This window comes from Xylocopa sonorina, unplaced genomic scaffold (assembly GCF_050948175.1).
Source record: "Xylocopa sonorina isolate GNS202 unplaced genomic scaffold, iyXylSono1_principal scaffold0014, whole genome shotgun sequence".
Classification (NCBI taxonomy): domain Eukaryota; kingdom Metazoa; phylum Arthropoda; class Insecta; order Hymenoptera; family Apidae; genus Xylocopa; species Xylocopa sonorina.
This window is the reverse complement of record NW_027490090.1, coordinates 2,713,679-2,732,694: the sequence shown is the minus strand read 5'-3', so window position 1 is coordinate 2,732,694 and position 19,016 is coordinate 2,713,679. Positions and strand designations below refer to the sequence as shown.

General features: G+C 46.9%; 2 protein-coding genes across 2 annotated transcripts in view; one reads left to right on the top strand and one right to left on the bottom strand.

The window, feature by feature from the left end:
• Positions 1-19,016, top strand: part of LOC143431826 (facilitated trehalose transporter Tret1-like) — a 352,198-nt gene that overhangs the window by 177,801 nt on the left and 155,381 nt on the right. The gene's annotated exons all lie outside the window — the stretch shown is intronic.
• Irsp53 (Insulin receptor substrate 53 kDa) overlaps positions 1-19,016 on the bottom strand; it is a 65,108-nt gene that overhangs the window by 4,747 nt on the left and 41,345 nt on the right. The window contains exons 4-9 of the mRNA XM_076908769.1: positions 12,556-12,617; positions 1,892-1,963; positions 1,621-1,824; positions 1,362-1,553; positions 1,050-1,284; positions 13-216 (exon numbers count right to left, since the gene is read on the bottom strand). Coding sequence (XP_076764884.1) covers positions 13-216; positions 1,050-1,284; positions 1,362-1,553; positions 1,621-1,824; positions 1,892-1,963; positions 12,556-12,617 — 969 coding nt within the window. The remainder of the gene's footprint in view (positions 1-12; positions 217-1,049; positions 1,285-1,361; positions 1,554-1,620; positions 1,825-1,891; positions 1,964-12,555; positions 12,618-19,016) is intronic.

Here is a 19,016-nt window from a genome sequence, read left to right as displayed (position 1 = left end):
CCCAACACTCACCCATCAACGCGATGAGATCTCCCTCCAGGAAGCTGAGCTGATTTTCTCCGGAGCTCAAATAGGCGAAGAGAGCCCTCGCGAGGGGTGCGTCTCCCCATCCACCAGAGCTCACCCCCGTTCCACTTCCACCGCCACCTCCGCTACCGCTGTTGCGCGATGCCGGAGGCGCCATGGACCGCGGCCTTGGCGGAGTTTCCGGTACCTCTGCGAAAATACGAGGAGGGCAACGATTAACCCGGCTCTGCTGCGCTGTAACTCGCACGTGCCGCGAGGGTATTAGGATGTCGGCCCGTTTCTACCGGAAGGATCCCTGTAAATGGGTTTTCGGACCTGTCCACTCGTGCTCGTGGCTCTGCTGCACCTTTGCGAATAATTTCGACGAGCTGCGAGCACGAGTTACGAACAATTCCGCGAAAATAGCGTCCCATTGCTTTTCCACCATCCTCGAGGATTCGTAAAATATATAAAGCTGGCAAAATACATATTTTTTGAGTGGCACTGTTTCTTTCAGCCACTCCAGGCTGCCTCGTTAAACATTAGGAACAGTAACCACTGCATTTAACAGCAGAATATGAGCTGGCAATTAATTAATCACGCCGGATACGCGGACTCAGCCGTGTAACTCGTGTTTCACGAGCTCGTTGCTACTTTTCCTTTTGCTCGCCTTATATATACCCCGTTCTGGCACGCGGAATGGCTCTCCGCCAGAAGCTATCACATTCGAAACAAAGTGCTTGTTTGAACGTTCGTTTTTCTTTTTTCTGCTTACTCCACCACGTATTACATTTTGCTTCCGCATTATGTATGGCGGGAAATTTATGCGAGGGGCTCTAGAAGTTTTCTTTTAAGTATTAACGACTCTATGGAGCTATTTTCCTCGAAATAATAACATCAATTTAAGAAAACTTGAACACTATACTAAAAGAAAATTAATTGTTTAGCAAATTGTATCAATTTCGACGAAAAATAGAGGCTGCAATTGGTGGAACAGTGGAAACTCGTGTTAATGACACTAGCAGACAATAAATTGGACCTACCTGGGCCCAGCGACAGCGTCGACGCGTGCAGATTAGCCTCAGACCTGGCTCTGGACAGAGCAGACGATAGATGCGAGCTTGGACCCTGATAAGCGCTGCTCTGGACGTTCCCAGAAGGTGGTCCAGGCCGAAGCTCCAAGCAAGAGCTGTCCATACTCCTAGTCTTCCTCAACTGCGAGCTCATGGTCAGCTCAGACCCGCCATTGTCCTCGTCCTCAGGCCAGAACGAAACTTGCTAAGCACACAACCAAACTAAACGCGTCAAGTATCCTCTAAAGCAGTTTTAGAAGACACCAAACAGGTGCCACTCACTCTGAGCCTAGATGCGAACATATCCTCGACAGATTGAGGCAAGTATTCCCTGGTAGCAGCCACCTCGCGCCATTTGTCAACTGACGGATGCAACGCAGCCAGTGCCACTTCGTGAAAACTTGCGTAATGCTTCGCCAATGAGCACTGTCGCTCGAGAACGAACCCGTACCTCCTTCGTTCCTGAGTCATAGCCTGGAACAAGCTGTCCTTGAAGCTCTGACCAACCTCAGAGAGCAGTCTACACAGTTGGGGTACGTACGTTCTTCAAGCTCTGCTCGCAGAACGCGTCCAACTTGGATTTCTCTTCTTCGAGGATCTGCATGTTCTTCAGTTCCTTGTCCATGGCCAGGCCACTCTTGCTGGCGCCTCTGGACTTCTTCCTCTGCTTCTTCATCGTCGCTGCTGCCTTGCTATACGTCTCTGACCTGGTCTTGTGCTGCTGCAGGAACTTCTTCTGCTCGCTCTGGGGAAGAATCGTTTAAGTTAGTTGCAGGGGACGCTCGATTACCGCGAGAGGGCGCAAAGCTCACCTGGACGACCTTGGTGTCTTTCTCCAGGTTCGTCTCGAGGGGCACCAGCAGGTCGACGTAGAACGCTTTCAACTGAAAGCAAGCGAACGGCTGGGCTAGTCGGGTTCAAGACACTGGAAAATTTTAATGCACGTCGAACGCCAAGACTGAATTCGAAACGAGCTTAGGTAATGAGGGACTTTAAACGTCTCCAGCCGCGTTCCAGACGTCCCTCGCGAGTTCGCGTCCCGTTGTCCGACCCGTTTCTCAACCAGAAACGCTTGCCAACCACTTCGACACGGTCTCGTAAAAGTTTCACCTACAAATGTTGTCCTTTCTGCTTCTCGAGGCCTGCCAGACCCTTTTGCACGCGATTTACCAGCCGTGGCTTCTTCGTCCTCGAACCAGATCCACCATTAACGCCACGTTTCAGAGGGAATTAATAACCCTGGCCAGAATTGCCATCGCGTCGAACTTTTTCAGGGACACTGGGAATATCGACGCCCCAAGCAACAATCGGGATTGCGCGTGCACGGTGGACAAGGCAATCTGTCGGGTGCACGTCGAAATAAAAATCAGAAAATCCATCCTCGTCGATGCGAAATCCGCGGGGTTGGTCGAAAAAAATTTTTTTCTCGCTCCCTCTGAGACTTAATGGACGTTGATTAGCGTCACGAATGGGATGGAGCTATCGATTGTCACCACAAAGTGGGTCTTCCATAAATTACAAATTCTAGAAGCTCCAAAGTGATTAAAAATGAAGTTGGATGAGCAAGAATGGTCGAATTAGAGAGAAATTAGGGTTTTTAAAGCGATAAGGGGTGGAAAAAGGAGGGTTGGTGGACGTCGACGCACGAACAGCTCCAAAGAAATATTATTTCCCCGTCGCGACTCTTCTTGAACCGACGCGACTGCACGCACGGTCGATTTTATTTAAACGTTTGACAGGTTTACGTTCGGCTTTCTCGCTGCGCGCAAGTATACGGCGTTATTTATTTGCCAGAGCAGTTCTTTTCCTCTTTTTCCCATACGTATTTCGCGCGAGTCGATCAAAAGTGAACTCGCCCGTGGAGTTCGCGACGAAATTCAGCGACAGTCGAAGCGTATCGAAGTCCCGAGTTACTTGTTTCATTGCTCACAAAACTTAAAAAGAAATTTCTGTCGTAATTTTTGGCAAAATGGAATGCAAATTGTAAAATTCAAAATATGATCGCGCCAGAGCGCTGCAATTTCCCCTGGGCAAAGGAAAATAACGCCTTGGTTAAACGCGCGAGCGTTGAGAGGCCTCTCTCTATCATTTTTCATTCTCCTCTGCTCGCGAGACACGCAAGCTTCGCAAGACAGATGTGAAAATCCGTGGCAAAAAGCGAGCGAAGTCGTGGACCAGCCTCAGGCAAATATCTCCGTCCCACTCCAACGGTGTGTGCAAATTTGAACGGCTGGAAACTCGTGTCAGCGCCCTCTGACGCCCACCCCCACCCACTGCTCGACGTCCATTGAGTCTGGGCTCGCACGAACCCCGCCACTTCCGGCTGCGTCCGTCAATGGAGCGTCTAACATCGCTCGATACAAATCTCGCGTCCCCATTTTAATATTTATCGCTGGTTCCCGCGAAAATTGCAGTCCTTTTGGTCATCAAGTCTTCTTCATCGCTGCAAACGAGACGGCACGTGCTGATAACCGATCACTGGGCTGTGGACTGCAAAGTAGTACAGTTCTGGCTATGGCAGACGGAAAATTGCTACGTATCGTCGACTCTAATTAAATTTCAGAGCATTCGTGCGTCCCTGTGAGCGTTTAATGTAGAATACAACTGCTCCAATAGAGGAAAGAACAAGCATGGGTCTGGACTCGCAGCCAAATGCTCGAAATTAAGAATTTATCGACGTCCGCGATTGAATTCTCATGGAAATCTCATGGTTCCGGTTTACTCGATGCCCTGCTCTCGAGCATTGACGTTTCCGTCAACACTTTCGATTAGATTGCCACATCTCAGAACGCCTGGCAATAAAAAGGGAAAATAGGGCTGCTGGTCGATTGGCTCGCATCCAACGGGTGGAGACGGCTTCGCGAAACAGGGGTACAAAAAGGCAGCCCTATCATACGTTTCCTTGGCAGTGAAACTAGCTGGGGGGGGGGGGGGGGGCACGCTAATATATCGACGCTGCGTTTCCGCTGATTCACATCTTCGAGCACTCCCTTCGTCCAGGAAACGATTAACTGGGGCTCATGAAAATTCATTCGCCTCATCGGATGAATCACGATCTCCTGCTTTTCGAGAGGCCAAAGAATGCGCGCTTTTTTCAGCGTCTGACGAGGGTTCGAACGGTGCTGCAAAGGGTTGCGTTGAATAACCATCGATGGACACCATAGAGAACCGAGCGAGTCGCGAGCTTCCACCCATGGACCATTGGGTTCTTCGGTAATCCGCGCGAGAGGGTCCGTCTGCCCCTCCAGCGGGACGCGACGCGCTTCAAAAGGCTCAAAAGGTAATGCGAGCTGCTCGAATTTGAGCCAGACAACTCCAAGGATTCATCTTTGCTCCCTCCATTTTTTCACCCTCCCACGGAACCCTTCCCCTCACCCCTTTCGCCAATCCACTTAAAGAATGTAAAGCTGTTCAGCGGATGAATGTTTTCTTTACAACGATACGGCTTCTCGAATTGGAAACAGGCTAAAGGGTTTCTCGTTCGATGGACGACCACTACGACTAATTTTTCTCGCAATTTTTCGAATTCTTTTTGAGAAATTTTCCTTCGTTTCAAGCAAAACCATAAATAACCCCTATTAGAGTTAGCAAAAGTTTGAGACGCCATATCTCGACAGATACAAAGGGTAGGATAATGCAATTGGGCACGTTAGAAAGTACGGACCTTCCTCTTGAAAATGACGTTCGAATCATCTTGATGCCCCTTCCGGTTTCGAAGATTTCTTCGAAGAACTTTCCTTCGTTTCAAGCAAAACCTTAAATAACCCCTATTAGAGTTAGCAAAAGTTTGAGACGCCGTATTTCGAAAGATACAAAGGGCACGATAATGCAATTGGGCACGTTAGAAAGAGCGGACTTTCCCCTTGAAAATGACGTTCGAATCATCTTGATGCCCCTTCCGGTTACGGAGATTTCTTCGAAAAACTTTCCTTCGTTTCATGCAAAACCTTAAATAACCCCTATTAGAGTTAGCAAAAGTTTGAGACGCCGTATCTCGAAAGATACAAAGGGCACGATAATGCAATTGGGCACGTTGGAAAGAGCGGACTTTCCCCTTGAAAATGACGTTCGAATCATCTTGATGCCCCTTCCGGTTACGGAGATTTCTTCGAAAAACTTTCTTTCGTTTCATGCAAAACCTTAAATAACCCCTATTAGAGTTAGCAAAAGTTTGAGACGCCGTATCTCGAAAGATACAAAGGGCACGATAATGCAATTGGGCACGTTAGAAAGAGCGGACTTTCCCCTTGAAAATGACGTTCGAATGATCTTGATGCCCCTTCCGGTTTCGGAGATTTCATCGAAACACTTTCCTTCGTTTCATGCAAAATCTTAAATAACCCCTATTAAAGTTAGCAAAAGTTTGAGACGCCGTATCTCGAAAGATACAAGGGGCAGGATAATGCAATTGGGCACGTTAGAAAGTACGGACATTCCTCTTGAAAATGACGTTCGAATCATCTTGATGCCCCTTCCGGTTTCGGAGATTTCTTCGAAGAACTTTCCTTCGTTTCAAGCAAAACCTTAAATAACCCCTATTAGAGTTAGCAAAAGTTTGAGACGCCGTATCTCGAAAGATACAAAGGGCAGGATAATGCAATTGGGCACGTTAGAAAGTACGGACCTTCCTCTTGAAAATGACGTTCGAATCATCTTGATGCCCCTTCCGGTTTCGGAGATTTCTTCGAAGAACTTTCCTTCGTTTCAAGCAAAACCTTAAATAACCCCTATTAGAGTTAGCAAAAGTTTGAGACGCCGTATCTCGAAAGATACAAAGGGCAGGATAATGCAATTGGGCACGTTAGAAAGTACGGACCTTCCTCTTGAAAATGACGTTCGAATCATCTTGATGCCCCTTCCGGTTTCGGAGATTTCTTCGAAGAACTTTCCTTCGTTTCAAGCAAAACCTTAAATAACCCCTATTAGAGTTAGCAAAAGTTTGAGACGCCGTATCTCGAAAGATACAAAGGGCACGATAATGCAATTGGGCACGTTAGAAAGAGCGGACTTTCCCCTTGAAAATGACGTTCGAATCATCTTGATGCCCCTTCCGGTTACGGAGATTTCTTCGAAAAACTTTCCTTCGTTTCATGCAAAACCTTAAATAACCCCTATTAGAGTTAGCAAAAGTTTGAGACGCCGTATCTCGAAAGATACAAAGGGCACGATAATGCAATTGGGCACGTTAGAAAGTACGGACCTTCCTCTTGAAAATGACGTTCGAATCATCTTGATGCCCCTTCCGGTTTCGGAGATTTCTTCGAAGAACTTTCCTTCGTTTCAAGCAAAACCTTAAATAACCCCAATTAGAGTTAGCAAAAGTTTGAGACGCCGTATCTCGATAGATACAAAGGGCAGGATAATGCAATTGGGCACGTTAGAAAGTACGGACTTTCCCCTTGAAAATGACGTCCGAATCATCTTGATGCCCCTTCCGGTTTCGGAGATTTCATCGAAAAACTTTCCTTCGATTCATGCGAAACCTTAAATAACCCCTATTAGAGTTAGCAAAAGTTTGAGACGCCGTATCTCGAAAGATACAAAGGGCACGATAATGCAATTGGGCACGTTAGAAAGAGCGGACTTTCCCCTTGAAAATGACGTTCGAATCATCTTGATGCCCCTTCCGGTTTCGGAGATTTCTTCGAAAAACTTTCCTTCGTTCCATGCAAAACCTTAAATAACCCCTATTAGAGTTAGCAAAAGTTTGAGACGCCGTATCTCGAAAGATACAAAGGGCACGATAATGCAATTGGGCACGTTAGAAAGAGCGGACTTTCCCCTTGAAAATGACGTTCGAATGATCTTGATGCCCCTTCCGGTTTCGGAGATTTCATCGAAACACTTTCCTTCGTTTCATGCAAAACCTTAAATAACCCCTATTAAAGTTAGCAAAAGTTTGAGACGCCGTATCTCGAAAGATACAAAGGGCACGATAATGCAATTGGGCACGTTAGAAAGAGCGGACTTTCCCCTTGAAAATGACGTTCGAATCATCTTGATGCCCCTTCCGGTTACGGAGATTTCTTCGAAAAACTTTCCTTCGTTTCATGCAAAACCTTAAATAACCCCTATTAGAGTTAGCAAAAGTTTGAGACGCCGTATCTCGAAAGATACAAAGGGCACGATAATGCAATTGGGCACGTTAGAAAGAGCGGACTTTCCCCTTGAAAATGACGTTCGAATCATCTTGATGCCCCTTCCGGTTTCGGAGATTTCATCGAAACACTTTCCTTCGTTTCATGCAAAACCTTAAATAACCCCTATTAAAGTTAGCAAAAGTTTGAGACGTCGTATCTCGAAAGATACAAAGGGCAGGATAATGCAATTGGGCACGTTAGAAAGTACGGACCTTCCTCTTGAAAATGACGTTCGAATCATCTTGATGCCCCTTCCGGTTTCGGAGATTTCTTCGAAGAACTTTCCTTCGTTTCAAGCAAAACCATAAATAACCCCTATTAGAGTTAGCAAAAGTTTGAGACGCCATATCTCGACAGATACAAAGGGTAGGATAATGCAATTGGGCACGTTAGAAAGTACGGACCTTCCTCTTGAAAATGACGTTCGAATCATCTTGATGCCCCTTCCGGTTTCGGAGATTTCTTCGAAGAACTTTCCTTCGTTTCAAGCAAAACCTTAAATAACCCCTATTAGAGTTAGCAAAAGTTTGAGACGCCGTATCTCGAAAGATACAAAGGGCAGGATAATGCAATTGGGCACGTTAGAAAGTACGGACCTTCCTCTTGAAAATGACGTTCGAATCATCTTGATGCCCCTTCCGGTTTCGGAGATTTCTTCGAAGAACTTTCCTTCGTTTCAAGCAAAACCTTAAATAACCCCTATTAGAGTTAGCAAAAGTTTGAGACGCCGTACCTCGAAAGATACAAAGGGCACGATAATGCAATTGGGCACGTTAGAAAGAGCGGACTTTCCCCTTGAAAATGACGTTCGAATCATCTTGATGCCCCTTCCGGTTACGGAGATTTCTTCGAAAAACTTTCCTTCGTTTCATGCAAAACCTTAAATAACCCCTATTAGAGTTAGCAAAAGTTTGAGACGCCGTATCTCGAAAGATACAAAGGGCACGATAATGCAATTGGGCACGTTAGAAAGAGCGGACTTTCCCCTTGAAAATGACGTTCGAATCATCTTGATGCCCCTTCCGGTTTCGGAGATTTCATCGAAACACTTTCCTTCGTTTCATGCAAAACCTTAAATAACCCCTATTAAAGTTAGCAAAAGTTTGAGACGCCGTATCTCGAAAGATACAAAGGGCAGGATAATGCAATTGGGCACGTTAGAAAGTACGGACCTTCCTCTTGAAAATGACGTTCGAATCATCTTGATGCCCCTTCCGGTTTCGGAGATTTCTACGAAGAACTTTCCTTCGTTTCAAGCAAAACCTTAAATAACCCCTATTAGAGTTAGCAAAAATTTGAGACGCCGTATCTCGAAAGATACAAAGGGCACGATAATGCAATTGGGCACGTTAGAAAGAGCGGACTTTCCCCTTGAAAATGACGTTCGAATGATCTTGATGCCCCTTCCGGTTTCGGAGATTTCATCGAAACACTTTCCTTCGTTTCATGCAAAACCTTAAATAACCCCTATTAAAGTTAGCAAAAGTTTGAGACGCCGTATCTCGAAAGATACAAAGGGCAGGATAATGCAATTGGGCACGTTAGAAAGTACGGACCTTCCTCTTGAAAATGACGTTCGAATCATCTTGATGCCCCTTCCGGTTTCGGAGATTTCTTCGAAGAACTTTCCTTCGTTTCAAGCAAAACCTTAAATAACCCCTATTAGAGTTAGCAAAAGTTTGAGACGCCGTAAGTCGAAAGATACAAAGGGCAGGATAATGCAATTGGGCACGTTAGAAAGTACGGACCTTCCTCTTGAAAATGACGTTCGAATCATCTTGATGCCCCTTCCGGTTTCGGAGATTTCTTCGAAGAACTTTCCTTCGTTTCAAGCAAAACCTTAAATAACCCCTATTAGAGTTAGCAAAAGTTTGAGACGCCGTATCTCGAAAGATACAAAGGGCAGGATAATGCAATTGGGCACGTTAGAAAGTACGGACCTTCCTCTTGAAAATGACGTTCGAATCATTTTGATGCCCCTTCCGGTTTCGGAGATTTCTTCGAAGAACTTTCCTTCGTTTCAAGCAAAACCTTAAATAACCCCTATTAGAGTTAGCAAAAGTTTGAGACGCCGTATCTCGAAAGATACAAAGGGCACGATAATGCAATTGGGCACGTTAGAAAGAGCGGACTTTCCCCTTGAAAATGACGTTCGAATCATCTTGATGCCCCTTCCGGTTTCGGAGATTTCATCGAAACACTTTCCTTCGTTTCATGCAAAACCTTAAATAACCCCTATTAAAGTTAGCAAAAGTTTGAGACGCCGTATCTCGAAAGATACAAAGGGCAGGATAATGCAATTGGGCACGTTAGAAAGTACGGACCTTCCTCTTGAAAATGACGTTCGAATCATCTTGATGCCCCTTCCGGTTTCGGAGATTTCTACGAAGAACTTTCCTTCGTTTCAAGCAAAACCTTAAATAACCCCTATTAGAGTTAGCAAAAATTTGAGACGCCGTATCTCGAAAGATACAAAGGGTAGGATAATGCAATTGGGCGCGTTAGAAGGCACGGACTTTCCTTTTAAAAATGACGTACGAATCATGTCGATACCACTTCCATTTCCGGAGATATTGTCGTCTAAAGAGAAGGGTAATTTTTAATCGGTTAGGTCTGTCCTTGTCGAAAGTACTCGAATCTCTCGCTCGCACCTTGACACACTGACCCACAGGATAAACTGTCACGTGGTCTACACGTTCCTGGACGAATGTGGGTCAAGTTATTCGCACCCACCGCCGCCATCTTGAAAGCCATTGAAACTTTGATCGCTTATATCTCAACAACGGATTGAGATATCGAGATGAAACAGAAACTGGCGTCATTTCCGCTATATCCTCTATCCATTTGATCGTTTTGGTCATCAAATTTTTTCTTCTTTTCAGAGCTATTTTGAGAAGTATTCACCAGTTTTCGAGTTAGATTGACCATAGAAAAACGTTCCATTGGACATAATTCGACGGGAAATCGACTGTTTCAAGAAAAATCTGCTCCATTAATACCAAGGATATCTTATCTGTCCATAGCCAGGATGATCGAATGCCAATATGACTCTCCACTTCCTCTGGTATCGCAGTCGTTTTTCATTCGCGAAGAAAAACGCGATAATGTCTGCGACGCGTTCCAGGTATTACCCAGCGAAATTAAATTAGTCTCCTCGACCAAGAGTGAGGAATCGGCGTCGTTTATCTTGTTAGGCAGCTACCTCTGCGCCATCGTTGATATCGATGACGAGAAAAATCGCGCAGGCGTCGAATCGACGTATCAAACAAAAGTAAAACCGTTCCTCCTTCGCCAGGAGCGGAACGAAATTTAATTAAATCATCATAATGCTCGAAAGCAACAAAGGAGCTCGTTCGCGAGTATCGAAACGGTGAGTTTAAAACGTCCGCCATTGTTCGAGGATTTTTTACATTCTCCTCTTCCGCTGAATTAAACTGGAACAATTCGAAGCCTGTCTAGCTGAAAAATTCGATGGAAAAAGGGCAGATGAAATTTCGATCCCGTTGCTCGAGTGGGCTTTTCGATAAAATTCTACCAGCTTTTAACAAATAGTGATCGAAACGAGACCACAGGCCACGACAGACGAAAGGTCGAGAACTTTATGGTCCTCGCAGGAAGAGTCTCCCGCTAACTCTCGACGACCGCAACACTGATCTCGTTACTCTAAACGCCCCCTCGTCGTTCATCTTTAAACCCATAAAACTGATTCAACGGCTGGACGAAATTGTTCCTCCTCTCTCTGTATATTTCCGCGCGATTAGGCTTGGCAGCTCTCTCGAGCGGGTTTCTCGTCCTCGCGAGCGCCGCCAGACGAGACGAGACGTAATCTCTGTCAACGAGGGTTAGGGTGACGCGCGTTCGCCTGAGACAACGACCTTCCGTGCGTGAATGGCTTCGGATATGCGTTTCCTATAACGCAGCGTGGTGAATTCAGATAAAGGAGAGACATATGGACGAGACGCGAGACGGAAATATTAAAAGAGAACGCGAGAGCAACATTTGCAGTCCTTAAGACTAGAAAAGCGGTCAATTGGGTTTCTTAACACCCATGGCAGCACCCAATTCTGTGCCTTTTAAAGCCTGTGCGATACACAAACGAAGAAGAATGCTTCGACGAACTATTTCCACGCCTCTGCGAACTATTTCCATGCAGTAACAAAGTTTCTGCGTGCCATCGAGGCTCCAGCAAACTATTCCCTCGTGTCCTTTCAAGCGACGCGACAATTTTGAAAAAACCAAGCCATGAATCGAGTGACGATATCAGAACTGTAAAACGCGGAAGAGACACAGAGCTGTGGTTCGACGATCGCTTTCTGGACAGAAGTTATCGAGAACGGTCACGTAGCAAACAATTAGCTCAACTCGAGGAACGCAGAGCAGGTTTCTGCTCTGAACACTGCGGTTTCCGCGTCTGACCATCGTTCCTCGAGCTCAACGGATCGCAATTCCGCGAAATCTCGCGATAACGGCCACTGGTTATTGCAGGGTGCGTTGTTCGAAGATCTTCGTGCCACGAAACGATTTCAGCGAAGACGAGAATCGCTCATAATGGCCTGAGAATCATTCGCTGCGCTACAGCACTGAGACTGCATTTATGGCAGGGGTTGTTAGACTGTATAGGGGTGCGATATTTTTGGTGTATTGTCAGTGAAATAACAATTGAGCTTTGCATCGTGCCTCTAAGATCTTTGTTGACCATTAAAATAGAGATTTGCCAACATTTTTGCCATCCCCAATCATTGCTAATGTCCTGTAAGCGTCGAGCAAACGATGCATACGCTTTGCAATTAATCCTGGCATCTCGCAAGATGTCGTCTGAGAGGTTCCATCGAGCTGCATCGTTGTCTGCAACGCGAAATCGTAATAACACGTCGTTACACGAATTTTCACCCTCAAAAGGGACGCGCAGGTGTGCGATCTCACCCCAATGGCAGTCTGGAGGATCAAAGAGATCTCCATGCGTTTTCGAACGGACGGATAGGGACGAAGAAGAAGGGGAATGTTCGAGGAAGCAGCGAGATGGGATTGTGAGAAGGAAGAAGCCACGTTAAATGACCAAAACTCTCTTTTAACTTTCCAATTAATATTCCAGCATGCCTGGAACTTCTCCACCGTGCGTTTTCCGTTCCCAGCATAAATCTTCCTCTGGTTTTAATTGCATCAACCGTGCGATTCGCGAGGGTCACGTTACTCGCTCAGAACGGCGTCTAAGCTCGTTACGAATGTGCACGAGAGTGTTCTCAGTGACATCAGCACTGATTTTGGGTTACGAGAGTTCGAAAGATAACCAAAGCTCCAGCATACCTTCGACAAAATGTATCATCCAATGTACTCACGATATTCATTTCCTGCTCCTGGATCTGCTTGTACACCTCGACGATCCTCATCAGCGCGAATCCTGCAACAGAAAGCGAGGTTCGATCGTAATCGAGCGATGCAGCGAGCAGGACAGCACGTACCACCCTTCGATCGCGGTTAAAACTTTCGCCTTGAATTATTCAGACGCGGCTGGCTGGTGTCGTCGATACGTTAATCCTGCGAGAAAGAAGAGGGTGGCCTGGCGAGAAACCGCGAGAGGGCGTCTCGCGTTCCAGCGGTTGCCTCAGCACTCGAGTCCTCGCGCGACAAAAGAGGGGGTGAGGAGGAAAAAAGAGGGGATGGAGTCGCGATCGCGACGCTTTGCGAGAGTTCCAACGTCGATGCTCGAATGCAGAAACTTTCTCTCGGCCCAGCAAGTTTCCTGGCCCGTTCCTTCTTTCGAAAACCGACTCCCCGCTGTAATAACGTCCTGTGCTGCATATGCATGCGTCGAGGGAGAATGTGATCACGAGTTTCGCCACCGCGAATATATTTCGAACAGCTTTCGAGAGAGAGAAAAAAAAGAAAGGGTAGCTTGGCGCAAAGTATTCTTCTGTCTGTCTCCGCGAAAGGCACAGGACAAGCCTCGAATGTTCCTCAGTTTGATTAACTAATTAAAGTTTTAATTAAGTTCAATGAACGTCGATCAGGCACAACTTTAGATTGGATTATTAAGGCATTTGCAATAAAATTGGAGAAGTTTTTCGAGCCTGATGGCTTATTGTAATCGTTGGATATTACTTTCGACGAGGCATAATGAGATGAGATCCCTGTCGCGTTAATTCTTCTCGCGTCAAGTTTAATGCACTGCAGATAGGATCCCAGCTCGCATAAATACGAGAGCGTGACTCAACTAAATCCACAGGACGGGCAATATTTCCAGCTGCTTCGTTGAGCCTGCGCTGGTCCAGTTTTGCCATTGTGCGCGCAACGTTAAGTGTACAGAATTGATGACTGACGCTATCGAACTGCCTCGTAATCCTTTATGACGTGACGCGTATCCTTTCGCAGGAAATTGGCTCGTCGTGCGAGCAGATTTTTATTATTTACCAGCGTCCTCGACTAATAACTCGCAACCCTTTAGCAGTGGTCGCAAAAGGTTGACGAACTTAAGAGCAAGTCACGAAAGTGTGGCTTCCAAAGGGCCATTCGATGGCCAGACGTGAAACACAGCACTGCACGTGACTTGGAGTCTTGTGCAAAAGAAACAGAAGCTTGCGAGAAGAATTTAAGACGCTGTAAAGGATGGAGGCCTATAAAATGGAGGAGCAAGGCTGAATATTTGATGTCCCAGGAGCGTCCGTGTCGATCTTCGCGTTGGCCAGCCGAAACTCGACTCGAGGGTCCCTGAAGAAAGTTTAGCGGACTCTGTGCTCGTCATTCTGGAAGACTCTGGCACGATAACGACGAAACCGCGAGGAATCTCGTCGCAAACAAATTCCACTCCTCCCGTGGGGTATTCTCGAGGAATTGGAACGAAATTCTGCTTATCCAGTGCGTCTCGATATCGCTCGCCCCTTGTCCGACTATCGCGCCATCTCTTCCGCTTACCAATTCGATATCCGTTCGTCGGAAAGAATTCGAAATTGGATCCCCTCGTTCCTCGATGCGAGCAGCTGAAGAGGCGCATTCTCTGAGCAATGCCACCTCGCGTTCCAGTTGACTTACAATGCTCGACTGCGCGCGGTACAGCAACTATTTAAGAGGATTAGTAATTAATCTCGAAAGGAGTCCCGCTTGGGTATCCTCTTAGCAGCGTCGAATTTAATTAACGTAATCCCGCGTAAATTAGAGGCAAACTATTGTCTGCCTCGAGAGTATACCGCGAGGTCATCTTTTGCATTCGCTCGAGGGGGGGTAAGAACGCCCAAAGTGGGGGGTTGCGAAGTCAAACACTTTTTTTCTCCCTCTCCTTTGATGTGGTCCCTGCCACTACTAATTAAGATCGAATTCGTAGGGGAGCCAGGCGAAAACTGAAGACGAAGACAAACAAAATTACGCGGACGTCTGTCGAGGAGGGGGTTGCTCGAGGGGGTGGGTCAGAACAGCGCGTAAACACGAAACGTCTCGTGGAACACTTAATTAACGAATCGAGCACAATGTGTGCGCTGCTGGCGAGCGAGCGATAGTTTTAATTGACTGCCAGTGGGCGACAAATTGCCAGGCGAGGTTTTAGAAATTTTTGAACAACGGGGGAGGAAATTGCGCCGCCTTGCTCGATTGAAAAATCATTTTTAACGAGCCCTTTCAAACCAGGCATAATAGATCCGCGTCGACGAAAGTAATTACAAACTGTGCTGCGCTCTCGGTTGGACGGTTCGTTATTCCGTGTCAGATTTAACGATAAAGTTAGACGAGCTGAAACACACCAGCAAGGTAAGCCGATAAACTTGACGAAGGTGTTATCCTGTCACAGTCGATGCAGCGGGAAAAGCAACGCCTCTGTCAGGAATTTTAAACGCAGCTCTGGGATTACGCTTAATCGAATTGTTCGTTAATCGACGCAGTCAGCGCCCATCACTCGCGTCGATTAATCGTCGTGGTGGGGATCAAAACGAGGCGGGCTCGTTCATTAGTTCCCCCACTAATCGAAATCGAATCTCTTTATTACTTCCACTATCATTGCTACTCTAAACATTGATCGAGGGATTTACATTTTGCAGTGCTGCCTCGAAATAGTTGCAACTATCAACCAAGTAGTAACGCCAGTCCATCTGGCAGTTATTGGGTTCTGCTTAAATCACAGTAACGTCCACCTGCACCCCTCGATTAGACAGAGAGAGGTGAAAAAGTAGTGCACAATGGCACGACGGAACCCCATCGACTCTCATCGAAAGGCAGAAGCAACAGACGAGTCGTCCCCCTGCAAACTAGCCCAGCGCGCAGGAAGAAGGGCAAAGCAAACAGTTTTTCAACCGACTCGTCCGTCTCGAACTAATTAACGTGGGACACGAGCACAGAGTCGCACATGGCTGAATGAAAGCCGCGCAGCGAAAACTGGGGGGAACGAGTGTAGCAGCGCGAACAGACAGACCAGCGTCGATCGTCTGGGGAGGCCACCCCTTTGCCACGAGTGGATGGTATAATCTTGGTAATGGAATTGCGTCTATAATTTGTCGCGCTCCTTCGACGTCTGCCTTGGTTAATGTCGCCACGGGTACCTTGATGCCGTCAGCAAGCGTTCTGCCACATTTAGCCAGACATTTTTTGCGTTGCAGTTGCTCTGAGGCTGACACGAACGGGTCGCACGTCTTTCTAATCAGCCACGTAGCCACTGAGGGGTTTCAGAAGACTGTGCAGGTCCAAGTTGGCCTCGATGCGGCAGCATTTCATTACGTTGAACCGCACTTCCTTCGACTGCAACGTAGAGGAAGGGTGGCAGGCGAGAAGATTCTTAGCGAGTAAATAGCAACGCGAGTGGGTGTCCCGTCGTATCAGCGCATTTGAAATGGAAATGCGGAGAGTGAGGCGAGCCGTCGCCACCCTTTTGTTTCATAACTCGCCTCAGTGGCGCCATCTTGCCTCTTCTCGCGCTCTTCCTTACACCTTCCGCTCGCGAGACCCTTTGTCGCGGGTTCTCGACGAAGAAACGTTGCGAGTGTCGCGTTACCAGATGGAAAGGGGCGTCGAAGAGGACAGGTATTCGGATGGGACTCTCGCCGTCGCAAATAATTGATCTCGAGGGCTATTAGGGGCTCGATAATTCATCGAGTGTCCGCAGAGTGGGCACCAGTCGAGGGTTGCGTCCAAAGTGCCACTCGAAATTGAGATTCCGAATCGAGATACGAAAGGGTGGCTTTCGTCTTCTGACTCGATGCGTCTTCGAATCATCCGCCATTAATTTGCAACATTTTACGAGAAACAGGTGCACTGGTTGAAGGGAAAAATACAGAACAGAGTTACGAGTGCGGATTTCTTATCTCGTTAGAGAAATTCAAGGGGATGGGGCCTCAATTGGAAACGACCATACTCCATTTTATTGCGCGAAGATAAGATTCCGACGATAAACGAGAGAGACTCGAGAAAGTTACCTCTCCTAATTGGCGAATGCCTGGGGAGGCGAGGCAGTACTGCAGATAAAATAACCTGACGATTACACTTCGAGCTTGAACTCGTGTCTTCTGGAAAATTGAAATAGCTAACGATGTCTGCCATTGCTTCAGAATTAAATATTCCTCGCTAACCAAACTTTGAAACCACCCCTTTTTAAGGGTTGAAGCAAAGAAAAATCACAATAATCATGGTCAAACGATTCATAGAGATATTTATTAAGGTTGTGTTCGAGAAATTCATCAAAACAGTCGAGATTATGACTCGTTACGTTTCTCATCCCCTTTATAGGGGGTGGAGGAATTTTTCTTCGTGGCGTGGATCGTCGAAACTCGAGGACCCAGCAAGATTTCAGTATTCAGCGTCAGTTACGTAAGAGTAGAGGTCGCGAATGCGTCCTCCTGGAAGACTGAAGGTAGATTCGCCGGATAAACGCAAGATAGAGCTGTCAGAGTGAGGAATGGAACGCGCGCGTGCCGTCTCCCTCGCGTGTTTCGTTATTCAACGGCGTGTAACGCGCGTTCACCGTCGCTCTCTTTGTCCATGGTTCCGTTTCGCCCCGAAACTTCCGTCTTCGCGTGTTTGCGCGCACATACGTGTCGACGCATACGTTGTTCCCCTCGCAGCTATGCATTTTTGTTTCATGCAAATGCCTCTCGTGCCTCGTATTTTCGTTACCCGCGACAAACACGGCGCGCGCGATTTTTTTTTCAGGTCCACCATTTCACCGCGCAAAATTGCCACCGCTTTGTATCGTCGAAGGAGAACTGGAACTCTTGTTAATCGCGTTTCACGCGGATTCGTAGACACCAGCTCGTAAATACTGGCGAGCAGATACCCGCGGAGGGCGCCAACCGGATATTATACAGAGAAACTACCGCGCAACGCACGCGAAAAGGTATAAAAGGGGAGTAAAATAAAATGTAAGCGAGCCACCCACTCCCACAGTGGCGGAGAGCGATTCTACTTTAGATTAAATTCCGAAGCAGCACGCCCCCGCGGTGTACAACCCTCCAGCAACATCCTGGCCACCTCTGGCCTCTATCTCGTTTCGGAAACTAAGGTTCTCGCGCCGTGGAACAGACGGTTTCGCTGCAATTATCGGACTGTGAGTTCAATCCTTCCTTTTTCCGCTGGCCAACATTTTTTTGCGATCACCATCTACTCTGTGTACTCTCAGAATCGATCTGCACTCATTCTGCATTCAACGAGAGCCATAAACCTGCCACTTGGAGTGCAAATCGACGCTTCAATGCTTTGAATAATAAATAAAAATAAGTTTAGGATATTAAAAAAAGAAAACCATGAAATTTACTTGAGGGAAACGGGAGCCATTTTTATAAAATCGCGAAAATGCTCTATCGTGATCAGCAGCAGAGCAAATTAAATTTCCACCCTCGTGATATTCTCTCATATCTGCAGAAAAGCGAGAAGACGAGCTCGAAGCTCGAGCGAGAAAACGGGTCGATTCGAAAGAGGATTCGTAGCTCGCGAGCGTGTTTACAATGTCTCGATTCGCGCATAATTAATCTGGAATAATTTCTTTCCACCCCATCCGCGTTCTGCAGCGCCTTTGATGCTCCTCGTCAATCGTATTGGCGGAAGATTCGAACGGAAAGAAATATCAACCAGTCCCCTACGTTCTCCAGTTACACAAATATCGAAATCAATTTGAACCAGCCGTGGAAAGCCGCGCTGGTATCAAAGCGGTCCTCGAACGAGCTCGTCGGCGGAGCAAATTTTTGTGACATTTGATCAAAGCGCAACGATACCCGCTGCGAGGGGAATTTACAACGCGAATGAGAATCCAGAGTATTACGATAACACGGCGGTGAGTTTGACGAGTCCGCTTTCATCAATCGCGCGACAAAATAATCCTTTGTCGACGGGTCGAATTTAAAAATCGAGGCCACTCGCGCGAGTGCGCCACCAGAGAAAACATGTCTGACTAATGACGCGAGAAAGTCGCTTCTGAAATCCATTAAACGCGCTCTGAATTAGCAGGATCGATGCGAAGGCAAATATCCAGTGTCTGAAATCTTTGGCTGGGTCCAAACATTGGGATCTGTCAGCTGACTCTGCAGTAAACCATCTCCAGGGTTCCTCCATTCGTACGCGAGAGGCAAATTACTCGAGGATAGCAATTAATAAAGCTGGTAATAGCGTCCATAGCTCCGTATCGTCTCACTCTAGCTCGTTAATCACTTTAACGACTGCTTTTGTTAACCCCATACCCACTCTCCACCCTTCGACGTTTCGAAGACTGACATTTTTCGATGGACGAACGCACAAGCGCGAAATCGAGGCATTAAACAACGCTCAGTGGCAGTGGGATAGTCCAGTCATTTACGTGGATTAAAACAACCCGCGAGGGAGGCCTGGAGCACCC